Source organism: Panthera tigris, chromosome B3 (genome assembly GCF_018350195.1).
Source record: "Panthera tigris isolate Pti1 chromosome B3, P.tigris_Pti1_mat1.1, whole genome shotgun sequence".
NCBI classification, from domain to species: Eukaryota; Metazoa; Chordata; class Mammalia; order Carnivora; family Felidae; genus Panthera; species Panthera tigris.
In genome coordinates, this window is record NC_056665.1 from 135,746,370 (window position 1) to 135,767,826 (window position 21,457).

At 42.7% G+C, this 21,457-nt stretch overlaps 1 protein-coding gene and 1 pseudogene across 11 annotated transcripts in view; one reads left to right on the forward strand and one right to left on the reverse strand.

Annotated features, from left to right (window-relative positions):
- UNC79 (unc-79 homolog, NALCN channel complex subunit) overlaps positions 1 to 21,457 on the forward strand; it is a 270,072-nt gene that overhangs the window by 176,690 nt on the left and 71,925 nt on the right. For 8 of the 11 annotated variants that reach the window (XM_042990436.1, XM_042990435.1, XM_042990440.1 and 5 more), the window contains 5 exons: positions 327 to 1,544; positions 9,199 to 9,306; positions 12,185 to 12,301; positions 15,078 to 15,161; positions 19,764 to 19,866. In XM_042990436.1, coding sequence (XP_042846370.1) covers positions 327 to 1,544; positions 9,199 to 9,306; positions 12,185 to 12,301; positions 15,078 to 15,161; positions 19,764 to 19,866 — 1,630 coding nt within the window. The remainder of the gene's footprint in view (positions 1 to 326; positions 1,545 to 9,198; positions 9,307 to 12,184; positions 12,302 to 15,077; positions 15,162 to 19,763; positions 19,867 to 21,457) is intronic. The other 3 variants (XM_015543375.2, XM_015543377.2, XM_042990438.1) reach the window with 3 other exon arrangements.
- LOC102967461 lies at positions 17,973 to 18,828 on the reverse strand (annotated as a pseudogene).

Consider the following 21,457-nt stretch of genomic DNA (forward strand, 5'->3'; position numbering starts at 1 on the left):
AATTTGAATACAGTTTCCTAGATCTGCCTCAGCCAAAAGCGATTCCCCTCTCCTGTGCACAAATGAATAGAGCTGAGGAATTATCCTGAAGCCTGATTATGGAAATAAGATCTTAAACTGCCATTTCGGGTTCTTTCATTCCAGAGTTTTTCTGGTTTTCGAAATTAGAATTGAACTTTATAAAAACTTGGCCAGAAAGTCAGTTTTACCTCCTATTGGAGCCGGGATTGTGGTTGTGATTTATGCCAATTGTGTGCCCAAGTATGAGGGGGAAAAAATGTGACGTCTCCAAGTAAAATAGTACTAGCTTTTTCTGTTTTAATCAGGTGAAATAGAACTGGCCGAATATAGAGAAACGGGTGCATTACAAGACAGCATTCTGCACTGTGTGAGAGAAGAAAGCATTCAGAAAAAAAAGCTGCGCTCTTTAAAACAAAAATCTCTTGATATAGGGAATGCAGACTCCCTCTTGTTTACATTAGACGAGCACCGGAGGAAGTCCTGCATAGACCGGTGTGACCTAGATAAGCCTCCCGTCCATGCCGCTTACATCATGCAAAGACATGACCACGGACGTCCCAGACAGAATTCTGCTACTCGGCCCGACGACCCCGAACCACCCGAGAACCCAGCAATGGAAAGTTTCCAGGAAGCTCGCAGGCCCGTGATACCCGAAGTTCGGTTAAACTGCATGGAGACGTTTGAGGTCAAGGTTGATTCTCCTGTAAAGCCTGCTCCTAAAGAGGATTTAGATCTGATAGATTTGTCCTCCGATTCAACATCTGGGCCTGAGAAACGCTCGGTGCTCTCAACGTCTGACAGTGACTCCCTTGTGTTTGAGCCCCTTCCCCCTCTCCGAATAGTAGAGAGCGATGAAGAAGAGGAGATCACGGGCCCAGGAAATGAGGGGGCCTCTGCTAAGAAGGCCACCTCCTCTCCCTCAGTCCCCAGCCCCCGCTCTGTCCCCAGCCTCAGCACGCCTCCCCTCGTGCAAGTGAGCGTGGAGGATTGTTCCAAAGACTTTTCTTCCAAGGACTCAGGAAACAACCAGTTAGCAGGTGCCACGGACTCGGCGCTCATAGCTCTGGAGGATCCCACGGACTCCGCAGAATTATCAAAGCCGGGAGAGCCACAGGACTTTCCCTGTGGCAGCCCGCTGACGCTGAAGCAGAAACGAGACCTCCTTCAGAAGTCATATGCTCTCCCTGAGGTGTCACTGGACGACAGCCCAGAGCCCAGCATCCAGGAGGAGAAGCCCAGTGGGCCGATGTCAAGTTCAGGGGCAAAAACCGTCCTCCTCAAAGTCCCCGAGGATGCTGAGAACCCAGTGGAAAGTGAGAAGGGGGAAGCCAGTGCCGAATCGGATACAGAACAGAATCCGGAGAGGAAGACCGAAGAGGAGGGCGCTGAGGAGTCCGAATTCAAGATCCAGATTGTTCCCAGGCAGAGAAAACAGAGGAAGATCGCTGTCAGTGCCATCCAGAGAGAGTACCTGGACATTTCCTTCAACATTCTAGACAAGCTGGGAGAACAGAAAGATCCAGGTAAGCGCCTCTCTCTCTTTTCTCCCAGCCTTGTGTTCGATTGAGTCTGTGCCTCTTTCTTGTTAGGGTCTCTAACTGACTAGGCATCGAAGTCTCAATCTTATAATGTCAGGGAGTGACATTATAATTGCTTCAGAATCATTCCGAATGCCTCCTGCTTACTAGAGCGTGTTGGATTCAGATGTGGTTCTGTTGGCTCCATCAGTGTTTCTGTGTTTGTTGTTTCTAAAGCTTTACTTTTCTAAATTCTTGGCCTCCTTGGCAAGAAGAGGCAATAAATAGTTAACTCATATCAAGATATCCCAAATATCATCGCAGTCTTCCTTCCAAACAGAAAAAGTCATTAATTTGAACTCTGTTTGCTCTCTTTGTTTTCCTATATTTCAGCCAGCTTTGACATGTAGTCCAAAGAAGGAGCAAACATGAAGGGCTACAGAAAAGCAAAGAGCGTTTGGGAATGGTTAAGAATTTGACTGTAATCACGTAGGGTCCACAGCTGGTTGCATCTTCTAACCAAACGTCAGTAGTCTGGTGGGCATTGTGTGTCCTCAGGAACCGAAAAACCCAGCTTACAACCCAGACCCTAGTTCATGGGCACCAGTTCATGGTGAAGTTGTCACAGCACTTGGATTTCCTGCCTCAGGTGTCATTTCTCACATTTCCTTGGATGCACTGTTTTTAAGAAAGAGAATTTGAAAAGGTGGCCAGCCAATAGTCCACCTCATCCTAAAACACAGTCTTCTGCAGTGTTACCAGAATGCTGATCACAACACTTTGTGTCTCAGCTCAGATAATAAATAAACAAACAAACAAAGAAACAAACAAAATAATGTGGCTTGTTAGAAAAAATGAAATTGGCCAGGGATGATTATTGTAGTAGATTCATAGCATGTGGATCGCTGAGAACTGGCAAAGATCTTGGAAAGTTGTAGTGGAAAACCTGTCCTTTTCTGTACAAGGAGACACTCTGAGGAAGTCATGTGCCCGGTCCTACAGATAGGCAGTAGCAGTGCCAGAACCATTGCCCTGATTCTAGTCCTTCCTCTCCCACTGCTCCACACAAAATCAACTCCTAAGACGAGGCGTTCAGATCTTTTATTCACCCCGGTCATTTCCTGAGATTTCCAGCTGTTCTCTACCTCCTAGGACAGAGCTGTGTACCTTGAAAGGGGTCTGTAAAAATCTGTTGAATGAACATGAGTATATTTGGAAAGGGTCATGGGAAGACCCTTTCCAGGTAGCAGGAAGAATAAGATCCTGGTAATAACAAGAACGTTTAAGAAGGTTTCTAGGGAAACTGGTAAACCTTTTGATTGTTTGGAGCCAGGAAAATTGCTACATATAGATGAAGGAAAACATTGACCTGGAGACTATAGACTTTTATAGGGTAGGTATATAAGAAGCCATATAAAGTCTATAGGGGGGATACATAAGAAACTAAGTCCGCCATATAAAGTCTATAGGGGGGATATATAAGAAACTAAGTCCACAGAGTGGGTGTGTATGATATATAGGTTGTAGTGCGTGTGCGTGCGTGTGTGTGTGTGTGTGTGTGTGTGTGTTTTGCCTCCTTTATTCATCCTATGTCAGACTGTTCCCCAGGCTACCTGGGGGGAGATTGGTTTCATATTAATACATTTGTTATCAGAACAAGAGGAAAGCACCTGACAATTATGGTAATATGTCTTTAAAATGTTTCTAAGATATGCAGTACTGTCACAGTTTTATATCTGTATAGCATCCCACCTCCCACAGACACACAGATCTGGGAGCTGGAAGGAGGCCTGTGTTCTCAGAGGAAGACACAGGCTTCCCCAGACCTTCTTGCCTCTGTCAGCTGGAGTAAAGGGAGGCTCCTAGTCCTTCCAAACTCAGAGCCTTACCACTGCTGATTGCCTTGAACCACCAGGTCTAACCGCATCGAGCACTTTGTCTCATGCATGTGAGTCCCTGCAGGAAGGCCCAGGTTGCCCTTCTAATTTCCAGAAGGCTCTGCACATCTCCTGTTCTGAACCTTTGTTCCAACTTACGCTAACTACTGAAATCCTTCCCTCGTCCTTCATGAGCAAAATCTCATATATGCTCTCTCCTCTGATGGCTCCCTTCACGCCCTAGTCCAGAGGAAACCAGCTCTCCCTGAGGACACAGTTTTCCTCACTGCCTTGTGCCCTTGGGCTTGGGTCACGGGTAGGCACCTTCCTTGTTCATCACTGCCCCTTTCAGACCATTCCCACCTTACTTCTGAAAACACCCAGCTCTGAACTTCATATTACTGACCCCTGATTTTTTTTTTTTTAATCTGGTGACAGTTTCACTCCTGGTTCTTTTTTCACTCTTTTCTAAACTGTTTCTGCCTTAATTCTTAGTGATTCCAATATTAGAGTAGATGACTCTTCTGAGGCTCTGGCTTCTTAGTTCCTTGAATTTGTCTGCCCTAGTGACTGGTTTTTAACCTCCACCCCAGTTCAGCTATTCCTTCCCATGGTCACGTCACAGACCTTGTTTTTGCCAAAAAGTGCAGCCTTTCCATGTCATTCTCATGTCTCCTGTTCTCTGATTTCTATTTCCCTCTCTCTGGATGACGCTGTGTCAGTCCTACTGTCTTTCACGTCCCTCCCATACTTCACGTCTCCTCTCCTCTTCCTTACTCAGGTCAATCAGTGTAACCCTCCCCAGTGCTGCATCCTCCCTGGCCTTTGCTTTTTCAGGCTTGCTTGGCTAAACACAACCTTGTCAGATCCACCTTTCCACCTACCAGCATCTGTAGGTGCAGTAGGTACAGATAGGTATTGGATGAGTGTGACTGGAGAAAAACACATACCAATAGTGGCTGGTCTCATTTCAGATTCATGACTCCAGACCTCAACTGGCTCTTTAAACTACCTGGCAATCATACCATATTTCTGTGGCCCACTCACATTTCCATTCTCCTAAGCAACTGTGTCCTGGCTACTTGTGTTTCCAAACTTTCGATTACTCTTCCTGTTTGACAGAATCAGAAGAAATGTCCACAGCCTCCTGCTACCTCCTCTGCCTGCCTTCCAATGTCTGCACTTGTACACCTGGCCTTTCTGGCTTGGGCTATAGGTGAACTATCTGGTTACCGTTTAAAGGCAGCCTTTCCACGTGTGGACAAGATTCCACTTCTCTCACCTACTCAAGGACATAGGCCTAGAAACTCTCCTTTCTTTCTCCCTCCTTAGGCTTTTCTTCCTAAGGTATTCTTCACGTGAGCATACGAACATAATCTTATTTTTCTCTCTTACAAAAAAAGCTCTTGATCCCAGTTCTCCCAATTATTATCTCATTTTGCTCCTCCCCTTTTAGCAAAATGTTTTAAAGAGTTGCCTATACAATCATTATCTCCAGTTTTCTCCCATTCTTTTCTCTTTTATTTTTGAGGTTTATTTATTTATTTTTGAGAGAGAGGGCACCAGTGGGAAAGGGGTAGAGAGAGAGAGAATCCCAAGCAGGCTCCACACTCTGCACGGAGCCCAATGTAGGGCTTGATCTCATGACCCTGGGATCATGACCTGAGCTGAAATCAAGAGTTGGACGCTTAACTGACTGAGCCACCTAGATACCCCTCACTCTTTTTTTTTTCTAAAGAATTAATCATTCCTATGAAGTTTCATCCCCAGTGGTTCACCCAAACATCACTTGACAAGGTCACCAGTGGTAAGTTCTAAGCTCTTACCCGCCTCTCCCCATTTTACTTGGCTCTTCCGATACCATACTCTCTTTATTTTCTGCTTGTTCAGTGGTCAGTCCTTGTCAAACTCTTTTGTTGATTCTTCCTTATCTCCCTAATAAGGGAGTGCCCTACAGTCTCAGTCCTCTGTTTACACCCACTCTTCTGGGTGATCTCGTCTAGTTTTATGATTTTACGTATTGTCTGTATGCTGAGACAACTCCATCAGTTGCCAGTTGCTGGAAGAATGCTGTGTAACAAGCATAAAATCTCTGCAACATCTAGGGATAAGTAATGGGTACTCATTTAATTGGACAGTCTATTGGTTACTGTGGATTGGCTAATCTAGGCTGAGTTGAGCTGGGTGGCCGACCTCCTCCTGGGAGTCTTGGAGCTCAGGAGTATCCTCTCATGATGATGGCAGAGGCACAAGACAGCAAGCCTAATTGCACAGGTGCTTTTCAAGCCTTTGGTCATGCTATGCCTGCAAACATTTCATTAGCCAAAACAAATCACCTGGCCAAACCCCAAATCAGGAGGGAAATATACCCTGCCTCTTATGAGGGAGGAACTTGTAAGCCACATGACAAAGGACATGGATTCAAGGAGGAGTGAAGAATTGGAGCCATATCTATCAAGTATTACACGGGATGTAGTCATAATAAAAATTTATCTGTTGGTTATCTGAAATTAAATTTTAACTGGGCATCCTCAATTTTGTCTGGGCACCTTAATCCACCTTCAGAATATACCCAGAATTTGGTCCCTTCTTATCATCTCCCCTTCTTCCACTTGGCCCTGAGCCACCAACACCTCTCACCTGGGTCAGTGGTGGTAGCTTCCTAACTGGTCCCCTACCTTCTACCCTTATTGTCTTCATATCTTCTCAACACAGCAGGTGGAGCAAGCCTTTAAAACATGAGATTATACCATTCCTCTGATTATAACCCTCCAGTGGCTCCCCATTTCCTCCGTAGTAAAAGCTTAGGTCCTTTATATTCCTGAAGTGCTGTGTGGTCTTGATTCTCATTAGCTCTCTGACTTCATTTTGTGCTTCTGTCACCACATTGCTTCTACCCAGCTGCAGTGACTGCCTGCCATTTCTTTTTTTAAAATTTATATTCAAGTTTGTTAACATACAGTGTAGTCTTGGCTTCAGGACTAAAACCCAGTGATGGTGTCTTACATATGACACCCAGTGCTCATCCTGAAGAGTGTCCTCCTTAATGCCCATCACGCATTTAACCCATCCCCCCACAGGAAGCCTGTTTGTTCTCTGTATGTAAGAGTCTCTTATGGTTTTCGTCCTCTGTTTTTATCTTATTTTTCCTTCGCTTCTCCTATGCTCATCTGTTGAGTTTCTCAAATTCCACATATGAGTGAAATCATATGGTATCTTTCTCTGACTTCTTTCGCTTAGCATAACACCCTCCAGTTCCATCCATGTTCTGCAAATCCTCCTGCCATTTGAGCCCTCCCCACATAGCTTCACCTGAGGGTCTTTACAACTGGCTGTTCCCTCAGCCTGAAACAGCCTTCCCCACCTGTCTGCCCAGCTCACTCTCTCACTTCTTTTGATCCTTTGATCAAACACCAGGCTCCCGATGAGGCCTGGACCACACCCCACCTTTCCACCCGTCTGGCATCTTGGAATCCCTTCTTTTCTGGTTCTCTTCTACAGAGAATTACTCTTCTAACTTAAAATTTACTTTTATGTGTATTAATTATTGTCAGTTTCTCCCCGCTAAAATGAAAGTTCCCAAAGGCAAGGATTCTTGCCTGGTTTGTTTACTGATTGTATATCAAGTGCCTAACAGCTTTGGCAAATGTTTGATGATTGAACGGATGGTTATGCCATTTTCTACACATCACTATAAAAACTGAATAAAAATATAAAGGGGCACCTGGGTGGCTCACTGGGTTAAGTGTCCAACTTTAGCTCAGATCATGATCTCGCAGCTTGTGAGTTCGAGCCCTGCGTCAGCTCTGTGCTGACAGCTCAAAGCCTGGAGCCTGCTTTGGATTCTGTGTCTCCCCCTCTCTCTCTCTGCCCCTCCCTGCTCATGCTCTGTGCCTCTATCCTTCAAAAATAAACATTAAAACAATTTTTTTAAACTGAATAAAATATTTTAAGCTAAGTGTATAGGTCTATTCAAATATTTGTTGTATGTCTTAAACTGTATACAAATGGAAGGTTTTGTAAAATGATTTAAGATTGAGCAAAAATTGGCCTGGCTTATGAAATCTTTGTACACTAGCAATTATTAACAACTGCCTTACAGTAAAGAAATTACATTTCTTTAAAATTAGAGATACACCAAAGATTTCAATAAGCACAGCAAAACTCTAAAAGTCTCAATGGTCTTTCAAAGAATTCTCGAAAATGAACTTTAAGCTTTCTTGTTCTATATTATTGGTGGGATTATTGTGCCGTGGTAGCAGGCATACGTAAAACAGAGGCAGATGAGGGTGAAGAGGTGATTGTGTATGTATGTATGTATTTATTTATTTAATTTATTTATTTATTATTTTTTGATTGTGCATGTTTTTCACTAGAGGTTTGGGGACAATACCTAAGAGAAAAGTAATAACCTAATCTCTAATATCTTAGTGACTAAGGTAATTTAAAACAGGTAGTCATTTTGTGCATAATTACTCAAGAGGGTGCAGGAAACACTGTAACAGTTATACTTATTTTTTTTAATCAAGAAATTACTAATCTGGCAATCATATCTATTCAGAAAGACCTCTGAGAGTCAAAAAGCGGATGTTCTAGCATCAGTGCTTGAAAACTTTCCTCCCAGGATCTCACCCAGGATCAATTTTACTTTCATTCCCTACAAGTTTAGTGATCATCTAATAATAGACTCGCATCTGCATACCTCAGATGTACATATGGATGAGTGTATGGTGACTTACCCCGGACAAGAGAAAAACTGACAATATAAAAAGAATGGGACTGAATCACCGTGAAGCTTGAGAACGTGAAGCCATGTAGGAGGGGCGCCCCCAGGTGATAGCATGGAACATTCATGGAAGCCTATAGGGTAACGCCAGGCTGCTCACTCTTCAGTATATAGTGTTGCTTTAAGGTGGCAGAGACGTTTGTAAAGAATTTTAGGGGGTTTGCTATGATAAACTATCAAGTTTTAAAGGATCATCTTTACCTAGAATAATGTGGAACAGCTTGTTTCCCATTACTGATAGATTGAGAAGACAATAGTATACGCAGAAGATATTTCCTCTTAGATACGTTTGTCAAACAGAAGGAGCACATGATACAGTCTGTTTCTTGCGCAACGAATAAAATAGAAAACCTGAGTTAATACTGTTTATTCTAAGTTAGATACAATCTCTGCTCTGCAATACTTACAGCTTAGCAAAGGTTATAGACAAGTATATAGAGAATTCCATTATAGTGTGTTAAGTTTGGGAAAGGTTAAGGACAGGGTGTTCAGGGATTACGTAAGAGGATCACATGACCCATATTTTGGCTTGTATTTTTTGGGGGGAAGGGGGTATCTTGAAGATCTTCTGGAGGAAGAATTGTCTGTATAATTGAGATGTAGTTAGTGAGTAGGATACTGCCAGGACAAAGTGGAATGGTGGAATGAACTGTAACCGTCTTTAGGTAGTGGATGAAAAGAAATTCAGTGCTGGAAAGGCTAAGTAACCTGCTTGAGGATATGCGGGAGGGGCATGCTTGGAGCTTTAACTCTGTAATTGCTCTGTTGTTAATCTCTGGGAGGCATATCCACAGATGCAGAGGGTAATGTGGAAGCAACTCTCCGGGGAATTTTGAAACCAGTGTGTATATAAAATTCTGTTAAAGTAATTAACAGGGCCAGAACATACAGAATGATTCGAATGGGTGTATTAGGCAAGAGGGAAAAGATATGGAAAAGGTTCTTGACCTTGCTTTTACTCAATATCCTGAGCTTTAAATAATGTTTCTGTTTGTAGATCCCTCTACTAAAGGACTTTCAACTTTGGAAATGCCACGAGAATCCTCATCTGCCCCAACATTAGAAGCAGGGGTGCCAGAAACAAGTAGCCATTCCTCAATATCAAGTAAGATTCCCTTTGGTGATCGCTTCACCTATACATTGATTTTGGAGCAATAACTACTGCATTGTTTTCAATTTTCACACTCCTGGTATTGGCGGGGTTTTTTTTTTATACATGTTGTGTTAGCTTCCTGGGTGACAGACACTCTGCTGTAAGATCTCAGAGATCCTGAGGCATGGGCTCAGTTTCGTCAATATCTCAAGTGTTTGCTAAATCACTACGGTTACTGATTGGCCAAGAATCCTAATTTGTTACGGATTAATCACCGAATTTCATAACTAAATAAAATAAGAATTGTGTGTGACTAGCCTAAACCTAAGGCACGGAACTAGTTTTGGGATAAACGAAAAGCACTGTTTGTGACAGAATTTTACATTGAACACCTGTGTTCAATTTGAATCACTTCCATCACTGACACAATGTTATCTAAATTATCATAAAATAAATGTAGCAGATATACCATGATCCCGGTGTCATGATTGGATCTAGCCCTTTTGGATCTGAAAATACAAATGGCATGAAATTCTACAGGATCTGTAGGAGGCAACTGTTTTGAAACTGCCTTCTGTGGTCGGGTCCTAGATCTGGTCCTTGAAGAGCATGAGTTCCGTTGAGGTGACAGTAAGGTGTCCACCTGGCTCAGTGGGGCCAGTGAAGGGACTCTAGCATGGGAGGCTCGCAGCAGGAATCAGAGATACAGAGGTGCACTTCCTGCCAGCCCTCATGCCACGCGCTGGCCTATTTTGTGTTCCATGTGAACGGTGCCTGAGGAGCTGGTTAATTTTTCTCTGACTGTCTTTTAAATGAGGATGATCCTGAAAACCAAATAAAGATCCTAACTTAAGTGCTGGACTGGTAGTATGGAACAGCCTCGTCATCCTCATTATTCATCCATTCATGCATTCGTTCATTCACTAACTATGTATTGTCTGCCAGGTGCCGGGCCCTGTGCTTGCGACTGAGGGTCAAAGGTGAATAAATAAGAGACACCCCTTGTTCAAGGATTTTATAGTCATAGTAGTAATAATAGCCACCATTTATTTGGTACTTTTGGCTGGGCGCTGTGCCAAATGGTTACACACATTGTTATCTTACTTAATCCTTACATCAGCCTTGCATGGCAGGTATTATTGACCCCATTTTATAGACCAGGAAACAGAGGCTACAGAGGCTAAGTGACTCACCTAAAGTCAGGTGGCTACTAAGTGATAGAGACAGGGATTGATGCTAGGTCTGTTTGATTTGCAAGTCCGTGCTCTTTTTTGGTATAACCCACTGCCTTAGAATAACTCAAATTCACTTATAATAGAGATTATAGAAATTCTAAGAAGGTGTTTTCAAGTGACAGTTACTTGCCCTTTTGGTAGCAGGGAAGGACAGCTGGTTCTGAATGTAATTGCTCTTTTGTCATGAAAGTCTGTTGATAACATAATAAAACGCCCACTTTTAAGCCCACATACTAAAATCATGCAAGTGTATTCTGTCTCCTCCTAATTTACATGAGTCATCTAAAAAAAAAAAAAAAGAAGATAGCAAATTCTAATTAGAATTCCAAGTTGGGTATAAATTGGGATAGGGTGGCTAAGTCAGCTTGACTTGAGTGCTAGTTAAATGTGCCGTAAAATAAGTGTATCCACTGTCTCATGATCCTAACGTCATGACTGAATCTGGCTTCTTTGGAGTTAGCATAGTGCCTCATTACGCTTGCACCTTCCTCCTCCTCTCCATTAAAAGCATGTATTAGATGGCTCTTGCTGGTGTGTTCTTGGAGGCATCATGCCAGGCACCCCACACACGGAGCTAAACGTTAAGGGTTTTTACTCTCAGGGAATTCTGCTGTCTTTACGAACAACTGAGAATTGGAGAAATTATGAAATCACTAGAGGTTTCAAGTCCTCTTTTGAGCATGCTAATTTTTAAATTGGTTAAGCCTTCTAGAAGATTTCTGCTTTTGTATTTTACCTGAAGCTGCACCATTTCCAGTGAGTCATAACATTGTAAATTCTGCCAGTCAACAAGAATCAGAGATTTCCCATGTTGGTGAATTTAGCTGACATGGATTCCAAGACACAAGAATTCCCATCACACCCCTCTCTCTGGATCGGTTTGCTAGATGATCCTTCTGTAGCTAACCATGCCATGACTACCATGAATCAAACAGCATGCTAATTACATTCAAAATGTTATAATTGATTTCACATCTCACCAAGTTGCCGTCTTGGTATGGTGATTGTGAAGCCTGGGTATAACATTTAAAGCTTTCCAGGGGCCATCCACTCATCCCGGTTTCTACCATCCCCTTCTAGGGACTGCAGTTCAGAACTTCGGTTTCTGAAATTGTCCTCATAAGAGAGTGAATAACCACATGCTCTCAAATGTCCAGGAGTTTGGGATCATGTAGAAAAGGCACACCACTGATTCTCTGCTTTTCTCACTGGGCTGGTGGCAGAGACCGATGGGGACACTGACAGAGGAATAGGAGGGTAGGAGGCAAGTTGCTTTTTCACTCAACAGTCTACTGGCAGAAAGAAGTTAAGCTTTAAATTCAAAGTAGTATTATATGCCTTAAATCCTTTCTGGAACAAGGCAGAGTGTACAAATGAAAAAGTAAATGAAAGTAACCACATTGTTGCAACTGTAGGTATTCTACAGACTACAGATAAATGCTCATAGGCACTGTTTCTTTTTTTACTGAGGGAAGAAAGGCACCGGGAATAGCAATGTGCCTTAGTTTTTGCCTAGGACAAGAGCATACAATTTGCTGAACAATTACAAGTCGCCAATAAAGATTCAATTAAGATTCTATATGGATTTGTAGAGCCTTTGTGTGCTGTGGAAATTTATGCCCCCTAGTAATGATGTCCTAATTTCCTCCATATAGCTCAGTATAGGCAGATGAAAAGGGGATCCCTGGGAGCTCTAACAATGAGCCAGTTAATGAAGCGACAGCTGGAGCATCAGTCTAGCGCCCCCCATAACATCAGCAACTGGGACACTGGTGGGTCAAGCCTTTTCTTCTTGTTTTACCTCTCAGATCAGCTAATGCCACTTTCTGTGTGTCCCCTCTGCTCTCTCGTGTTAAGGATTAGATGTTTCTCTTGTGTTTTGTGGTTCAAATAATATTTTTCTTTTAAACCTACGGTAATGAATAAGTCCATTTAAACTTTCCCAGTGCTCTAGAGCCACCTGTCTGTCCGTTTAGGCTGGTCCAACTCTTTCTTTTCTAAGACCCGGATTCCAGATATTAGGTTACCTATCTGGGGGTTAAACAATGTAAATGCCTATAGAAGGGAGTGGAATTATGATTTTATAATGCGGATTAACAAACAGAAACACCAGTTTACCAATATTCTCTATGTTGTAAAGTACCCCAAATAAGGGAATATTAGCACTAATACTGATACTAACAACATAGCTTAGCGATGTCATGATCCGCCGGTAGGTTTGGGAATATGAGCTCTGTACTTCAGTCGGCAGGGCCACCAGGTTGGACACCCTCATGCTTATATAGTGGCATTGCATCTAACCTCAATTTTAAAGTAAGAATTGGCTGCCATGACATGTCTATTTTAAACATGATCAGTCTGCATTTTCTAAACTTTGTTACCACGTTCCGAGCGCGTACAACTTGCAAGCCTGCTCTTTTGAGTGCCTGCCTTTCGTGTTTCTCTTTTCTAATCACAGGGGCCATTTGAGTTACAAGATGACATATGTGAAAGCACTTTGCAACGTGCATGCACTATGAAAGTGATACAGTTTATTACAGTGGTATGCTCTGGGGACCAACACCTGTACCAGACTATTTTCGTGTCTTGGTTTAGGACTTTCTGGCCATAGTTATATGAGATTATTATTTCAATATCCTTCCTTATGGCCGGGAATTATGTCTACAAAACCAAAATATTGACATACTGTCATTTTTTCAAAACTATAATCATCACATACATTTTATCTTATCTCCCCCACCCCCATCCATTGTTTTTTTCCAAAAAGGAGAGCTAGATAAATTAGGCCCCCACACCATACCCAAGCCTACATTTAACCAATAGTTTCAACTCTCCTGGCCTTTATAAGAGTTCTTAACATTTTAAAGGTTTCTTGTTTTATCTTCTTTTTGGTGGTAAGTGGTAGTGAAAAATGTAATGGCCCAAAGCCAACAGGCAAGAGAGACAAGGAGAAAGATAGGATAACCAGCCTTGACAGCTGACTGGGTCTAGGTGGGGTCTTTCTGTCCACACCAGAGAGGACTGTGTTTCTCTCTTTATTTATTTACTTTGAGAGTGAGGTGGGGGTGGTGGAGGGGCAGAGAGAGGGAGAGAGAGAGAGGGAATCCCACAGTGCAGAGCCCAATGTGGGGCTTGAACTCACGAACCATGAGATCATGACCTGAGCCAAAATCCAGACTCAGACGCTTAACTGACTGAGCCTCCCAGGTGCCCCTCTGTTTCTCCCTCTACTGAGATGAAACTATGTGATTAACTGAGAATGGAAGCATTTGTTTGGTTAGTTCTCTGATAATTTAACGCCTCCCCCACCCCCCACTTTTGGTAGGTTGAGCTGGGGCTCTGAAGATTATTTTACCATGCTTCTGTTTTCTGTAGCAAGTACCTCAGTCTAAGCTAACCATTACAGATTCAGACTACAACTGCAACCTAGTTTGATTGACTTAGTGGAGTTATAAAAAGGCAAAAAGATCTCAATGTCAAACCCAAATTTTAATTTTAGAAAATCTACATGATGCCAAATAACCCACTTAACTGAATGTTTCCCATTTAGCCAAACTTCAGCCTTGTTCACATCACTCTGGCTTCTCACTTAATACTCACCATTGACATGCTGCCTGAATTTCTTTCACCCGTTTTCCTGGGCTTGTTCTCCATTCTCCAAGTTGGTTCTCTAGCCACCAAGTCCCACTGGAGCGTCATCTCAATGCGCCTGTTTTTATTAGTGCCACAAAAAGTTTTCCCCGCATCTAAGACCACGGGAGAATCGATGAATGTAGAGTTCGGTATTAGGTGGTGTGCCACTTTATACTACACGTGTCGACTCAGTGACTCACTGGTCCCCAGAGGAACAAGTCTAATCACGTAGACACTGCGAAAGGCAGTCTAAAACCTGGGTCATGATCGATTCACCTCAGCATGCACCTGCTTCCTCGTTGAATACCTGCCTCTTCTCCATCCGTGCACATCCAATGGTTGCTTCTTTGTCTCATCTTTCATAGGAAACAAGTGTTCCGGAAGCACCACTTCTCCATTTCTTCCCCTGTTCCCTTCTTCCTGTTCCCCAGCCCTCAGTGAAACATCTGCCGTGTCCTTGCTACCAGTTCCACATGTTTTCTGTATGACTTTTCTGGCCATTGCCTCAAATGATCACTTATATATTTACTGAGTTGCATAATACATTTATTTCATGGCTGTGACATTAGCCTTTCAGTTGGTTTTTTTTTTTTTTTCATTTCATATCAAGAGATGATAGTATCTGAGCTTTCTTGGTGAGGAGGTAGAAAATCTGCACTTTTTGGGGGGCAGTTTTAGATGCTCTCCTGCTTTTAATTGCACTTCATATACCTGAATGAAAGGTTTGTAGTGAAAGCCCAGACAACCCTCCCCTAACATCTAGGATGTTTCCTGTAAATATCAATAATCAACAATAACAATGACCAAAGAAAAAAAAAAAAAAACGGCCCCAAGAAATTATTTGTTAAATTCTCTGTGTTGTGAGTCGTGATAAATTGACCACACTGAAGACTGAAATGTTCTATTTATCCACAGAACAGATACAGCCCGGGAAACGCCAATGCAATGTGCCGATGTGCCTAAACCCTGACCTGGAGGGACAACCATTGAGAATGAGAGGTTAGTTGAGCTGTGGAATCTCAGACTGGATGAGCTGGAAGACACTGTGTATGTCAATCACCCGGTCCCCTAGCGGGGGCTGAAAGCTCTTCTTCAGCAGCTCCAGGGAGTGGATCCACCCTTTGCTAAAATACCTCCAGGGGCTGGGAATGCATGGTACCTCATCTTTGACCATTATCGACAGAAAGTTCTTCCTTAGGGTGACTTTCTAACCGTTGGGGCCACACAAAACAAGTCTAGTCTCTCACATAATTTTTCAGACATTTGAAAAGAGCCATGCATTGCGTATTCCCTCAATCTTCTCTAGACCACTGTCCCTGGGTCTTTTGGTATTCTTCTTAATACATGTCAGGTGTCTGTATTGTTGTGTAACTTCTCTGAACATGGTCTAGCTTATCTGTGTTCATTCTAGAATGCTGAGATCAGATCGCTTCTCGGCCTTTTGGGTAAGATCAAGTGTAGAATGCTGAGATCAGAGATGAATAGCTTCTTTGAAATCTGAAATTGGAAATTGCACCAAATACACACTGGGCTTTATGCTGCTCATAGGAGGAAGCTGAAGATAAATCTGTGCCAAGATCATCAGAATATGTATTTTCAAAATTCTTCTCATGGCTAGTTAATCATTACTTTCGTTCTTTTTCAATTCATAAAGCAAGGTTCACCATCATTTGTAAAACAAAAACAAAAACAAAAACAAAAACAAATAAACAAATGAACTATGACCACATCTCTTAGCTAGCTCCTTAAATCAAGCAGACTTATTATTTAGGACCATATCACTCAGAACCATACCATTCTTCTAATTTTCCTTAGGAACGAGGAGACATTTATCTTTGGCATTTGCTAATATTCATTGGGCAATGAGTAGCAGTTTTAGCCCCTGTATGCGGTGAGACCCTTCTCACTTACGGGCCTAGGAAAAGCTTTTATGAACAGAAGTCAGGATGGTCAAACAACTCTGGTGCTTATCCACGGTCCAGTGACCAAGTTAGTAGCAGCAAAAACGGAATGAGGTCATGGGAACAAAGACAGAAAGTGAGTCTCTTTCACAGTAAACTGAAGAAGTCCATTGATTTAGCTAAGGGACTGATGGGTACATGTGTGCTTTGAGACAAACCAACACCTTTGTAATATCCCCTATCTCTAAGATTCCCAAAGGGGCTTTGGTCAAAATCTCCAGCTTTGGGTTTGGTCTTTAGAGGAAGTCTTCTCTTTATTCAAGTCTCTGAGAACCTTCTAGTTCTGTTCCCAGTTCCATATAGAGTGCACTTTGGGTATTCAGTAAGGGAACCATAGTGGTACTATCCAGAAGTATTGCCCACAACTGGGGGATAATGGGATTGCCTTTAATATTACAGACTTAGTTGTAACTCAGCTCTAACAAAAAGTAGCTGAGGTCTTATAGCTTCCTTTTATGGTTCCCACCTTCTTTTTATACATTAGTCTGCTCCCATATTATTAGCAATATTCAGAAATCCATTGATTCAGCTAATGTTGCCTTATGGGAGCCAGCACCCAATATCTTTTATAGATGACTGCCATAAATATTGCATGACATATTTTGTGTTGTCACATGAATAAGCAACTTCACAATGCTATTGTCAAAAACACTAAAAATGCTATTGTCTTGGCATTTGTGTTGGGTAATAATTGGCTTGAAACCACCCACATGACTTTGATTCCATCCCTTTTCTTGATTTGAATTGTGATTTCTATTTAATAGTAATTGGTAATAATCTTCTGAAAGCCTCCACTCAAGAGGTTTTTTTTTTTTCCTTTCTTTTTTTTTTATTATGAAATTTATTGTCAAGTTGGTTTCCATACAACACCCAGTGCTCATCCCAACAGGTGCCCTCCTCAATACCCATCACCCACCCACCCCTCCCTCCCACCCCCCATAAACCCTCAGTTTGTTCTCAGTTTTTAGGAGTCTCTTATGTTTTGGCTCCCTCCCTCTCTAACCATTTTGTTTTCTTCCCCTCCCCCATGGTCTTTTGTTCAATTTCTCATTCCTAGTAGAACTGTGTATATATCACCATCTTGTGGGCTGAATTTTTCTACTTTTAGCACAGGCATTTTGGCATCTGGTAGGCATGGCTGTCAATGTCTAAGAAATGTGGAATATTGGACTTCAACCTTCTGTGTTTTGGTTACTTGAAGTGACTTTGTGCTGTTTACCTTAGTGTTTAATGATCAATCATGCCACCTTTTATCTTGGCCCAGTTCTTGCCTTTTCTATTTTCCATCAGTTTATAGTTATGCTACAATCATAAATACCGTTGCTTCAACTCAAAGCACCATCGTGATGAGAACAACTGGAGATCCTTTTTAATGATACACTTGGGTACAGGTAGGAATGAATGTTACTCAGAAATAGCTGTTAAATATCATAGTAAAATTAGATGCCCATGAGGGACATTTGGAAGTGACATAAAGATGCTTTTAGATACTTTCCTTTGCTGTTTGGGTCTACAGGGCCTCCTGCTTCTCATAAACACACTTTGTAGCCTTTGATCAGGTAAGGGAGTCTGTACAGTGTGGAAGCATCTTGATTCTTCAGAGGCTTCAATGCCCTTTTTCTTTTTCTCCCTCATATTGAAATACATTGCCTACTTCACTAGGTCTCTAAAATTTTTACGTTATTTCTTTTCAAAACCAGTTCCCTGAATCATTATTTTTCTCCTATTTATGGGAAGATCATACAATTTTGTTTTGTTTTTCAGCACTGAATTACCAATTCTTGATGAGAAACCGTTTATTTATTTTTGTAAATGGATCAGTTATTTAATTAGGTTCTTTGTAAGAAATTTAGAACACTGATTTGTGAGGATAAACTCCATTTGTGAAAGAAAACACAGAAACACAGACTGGAGGTAGCCCTAAAACTGAGGAACAGCTTTGGTTTTTGGCAGAATTTGCGAGTCCGCAGCTTTCTGGGTCAATCTTGCGCTGCCCTATAACCTTGTATTTCTCTTCCTCCGTGTCGAAGATCTCCCCTTCCTGGTGTTGGGTTTATGCAGCTTCTTCTTGAAGTAAGCTTCAATGAAACGTTTTGGAATTTTCACACTGCTGATACCAATTTTGGTGGAGGTGGTGATGACAAATTTCTGGTATGTTCCATGCAGAGGAACTTTGATGGAGGTCCAGAGGTCCAGTCACAAATACCAAGTCACTGCTCAGTTGCTTCAGGAAAACCACCCTGTTCCTCTGTGGTGTCCACTGAGGATGATCAAGAAGGTCTCAGGAGTGATTCTAGCTCACAGTTTCCTCATGTACTGACTGAAAGGGGTTTTGCTGTGGCTCGACAGCTTTTGAGGCACATCTTCAGTAGGATAATACCTAGGCATTTTGTGAAGTTTAACCACTCGGGTACCACTATTCTTGTCACCACTGACTGGTTTTGTAACAACAGCAAGAGCCTTCTCATTCTTTTTCTTTTCAACCCTAGACTTAGTTGCTGAATACTTCCTTTTGTATGTGGTATTTCTGGAATACATAGCTGATCAGGAATATCTTCCAACTCCTCTGACTAGGACAGGGCTTCCCCTTCTTTGGCGTTTTAGTCTTGCCACCTAGCCCTTCTTAACCTTGCCACCAGCATCAGCCTCCTTGCTTCAGGTTTCTTCTTCTTAGTATCTGGCTTCTCAGCTTTTGCATCCGCCATCTTATGGACGGGAAAGAAGAGAAATAGATTCTTTAATGACCCTTGAGATTTTCTGCATTCTTTGCTGTCTGAAAAACTCTTGAGTCCCAGTTATCAGTCTGCAGAACGTGACGTTATCCTGGATTGTTCCTTTGAGATTCTTCTTGGAGTGCCTCGTTTCCACTGTTCCTGGAGAATCAGTCCAGCCCTGGTGGTTTCCTTAATAGAGAATGGTCAGCTGGCTCTTTAGATGCACTTATCACTAGAGCATGTTGCCAAGATTCCTGCCTTAGATTTCTTTGAAGGCATCAAAACCCAAAGTTTTAAACTCCGGTATTTATTAGCTGAAGTCACTGGATGATTCCTTCAAAACACTTGATATTTCACTCATAAATATTTCAGTTTGAAAAATGAAGTCTTTTGCTTCAGGGCTTATGATACTAATTTCCAAAGTAGAAAGCTGTTCTGATATTTGATAGCTCAAACACCTCCCCTTACTTAAGTAGAGTTCTGGGATCTTATTCTCTTCTCAAATTGGCAGCATTTTAGGGTTGGTACACATTTGTAATTCGGGAAATGTAGGATCATAAGGACATCTTCCCTTTATGCCTAGAAAATAAGGGCTGTAACTCATTTGAGGGTGCCCTTGAATAGATTTCCCCCTTTTTCCACTTTTGTCTTCGTCCCCTGTTGGTACACCTGAGCTCTTTCTGATGTCCTCCAAGTCAGAAGGCAAAGGGAGAGCTAGGAGTCTAGCTCTTGAAATCCTACAAACAGAAACAAATCGCAGTCTTTCTTGAATTCATTTTACCTTTGAAGGTTTACCACAATGCAGTGCTGCTGATCATGTCACATCCCGTGTGATCTTGGGAAGATTTCTAAGAGGAGGATGGGGCTTTTCCCGGCCCCCAGAAACAGACCTTTATTCACCAGGTGTCTCATTGCTGCTCACCCAGGTGCCACGAAATCCAGCCTGCTGTCGGCGCCCAGCATCGTCAGTATGTTTGTGCCGGCACCCGAAGAATTCACGGACGAGCAGCCGACGGTGATGACAGACAAGTAAGCTCACACAGTCATTCCGCTCCCCGTGTTTACAGAGTCTGATAGTTCGCTCACCATGGTTGTGAGAAAGCACCAGAGGAGTCATGCAGTGCTTTACGTCATAACGTGTTCTTCAACTGACCATAGCCACAAGTGTTCATATGCACTTGTTGTTTCAGAAACGTAGTCTCATTGCACGGACAGCATCTGTTTCTGCCAGGGCACGTTCCTTTTCAGTCTGGACAAAAATGCAAATAATATCCACTTACTGATTATTAGAAGGTTCAGATTGTTAGGATCGGACTCAGTTTGAGACTTGATTCTTATTCCCATCCTGCCAGCAGTATCCTTTCTCTGAATCCCAAACTAGTAAGGTCACCTCTCAGTTTGTCGGCCTTCAATATCCCCAGATCTCTTCTGGGATAAAGTGCAAATGCCTTTGATCATAATAAAGGCCCTTTAGATTGTGAAGGTACGGCCTTACCACTCCTGACCGGGAGCTCTTTCCCAGCCCCCTCCCCTTCTCCAGAGCATGCCTTATGTGTTCTCCCGTCTGTGATTACATAGGTGCCCTTCTCTCTGGACTTTCTGTGCCTGGTGAACAACTATTCATGCCTCAGCACCCAGCTAAAGGCAAAGTGTCCCTGACTGCACAAGGCAGAATTCATCATACCGTTGTCCTAATCTCCATAGTATTTACTACATCTCTCTATTCTACTGCTTACCACATTGTATTTTGATTATTTAGTTGCTTATACACATGGGTTCTTTAATTGAGTAGGAGTCCCTTAGGGGCCTGGGACTCTTTCTTCTGTATTTTATACTCTAAGCTCCCTATACCTTGCCTGGCACACAGGTGCCTGTTCAGTGAGTATGGTAAAGAATAAGACTTGCAGGATTCCAAGTTTGGTGGCATGTCGGGTAGGTTGGGATAAAGGGAGGAAGAGTGTGTGTTGTCAGGGGCCGGCGTGAAGATCCGTGCAGCTGGCCACAGCCAGCGGTCATTACTGAAGAAGTGAAGGTGTCCACCGTGAAGAGCTGCCTTGGAATGTCCACGTGGGGAGCACCTCGCTGCGAGAGGAGGGCTCTTCTTGGCTCCTCCTTCGGTACAATGTCCCCATTTGTGTACTCCTCCATGTCCCAATCTTTGTGTGCACTCCGTTTCTCTTCTTTCTCAGTTCCAAATGTGAATCCTCTATTTGTAAAAAGGTCCGTTTGCCAGGGACTTCATGATTTAATTTTTTTTTTTTTACATTTATTTATTTTTGAGAGACAGAGTGAGACAGAGCGTGGGTGGAGGAGGGGCAGAGAGAGAAGGAGATACAGAATCTGAAGCAGGCCCCAGGCTCTGAGCTGTCAGCACAGAGCCTGACTCAGGGCTCGAACTCACAAACCGTGGGATCATGACCTGAGCCGAAGTTGGACACTTAACTGACTGAGCCACCCAGGCGCCTCCAGGGACTTCATATATATAGTTTGCATTTAGGAAGTTCCTAAATAAGTTTGTGCTAGTGATTGTGCTCTAGTTCACTCGCTCTTCCCAGGAGGCTTTCCCCTTCACTTTGTAAAGCTGACTAGCTGTGGCTGAATAGAAGGGCTGTGGCTTTGG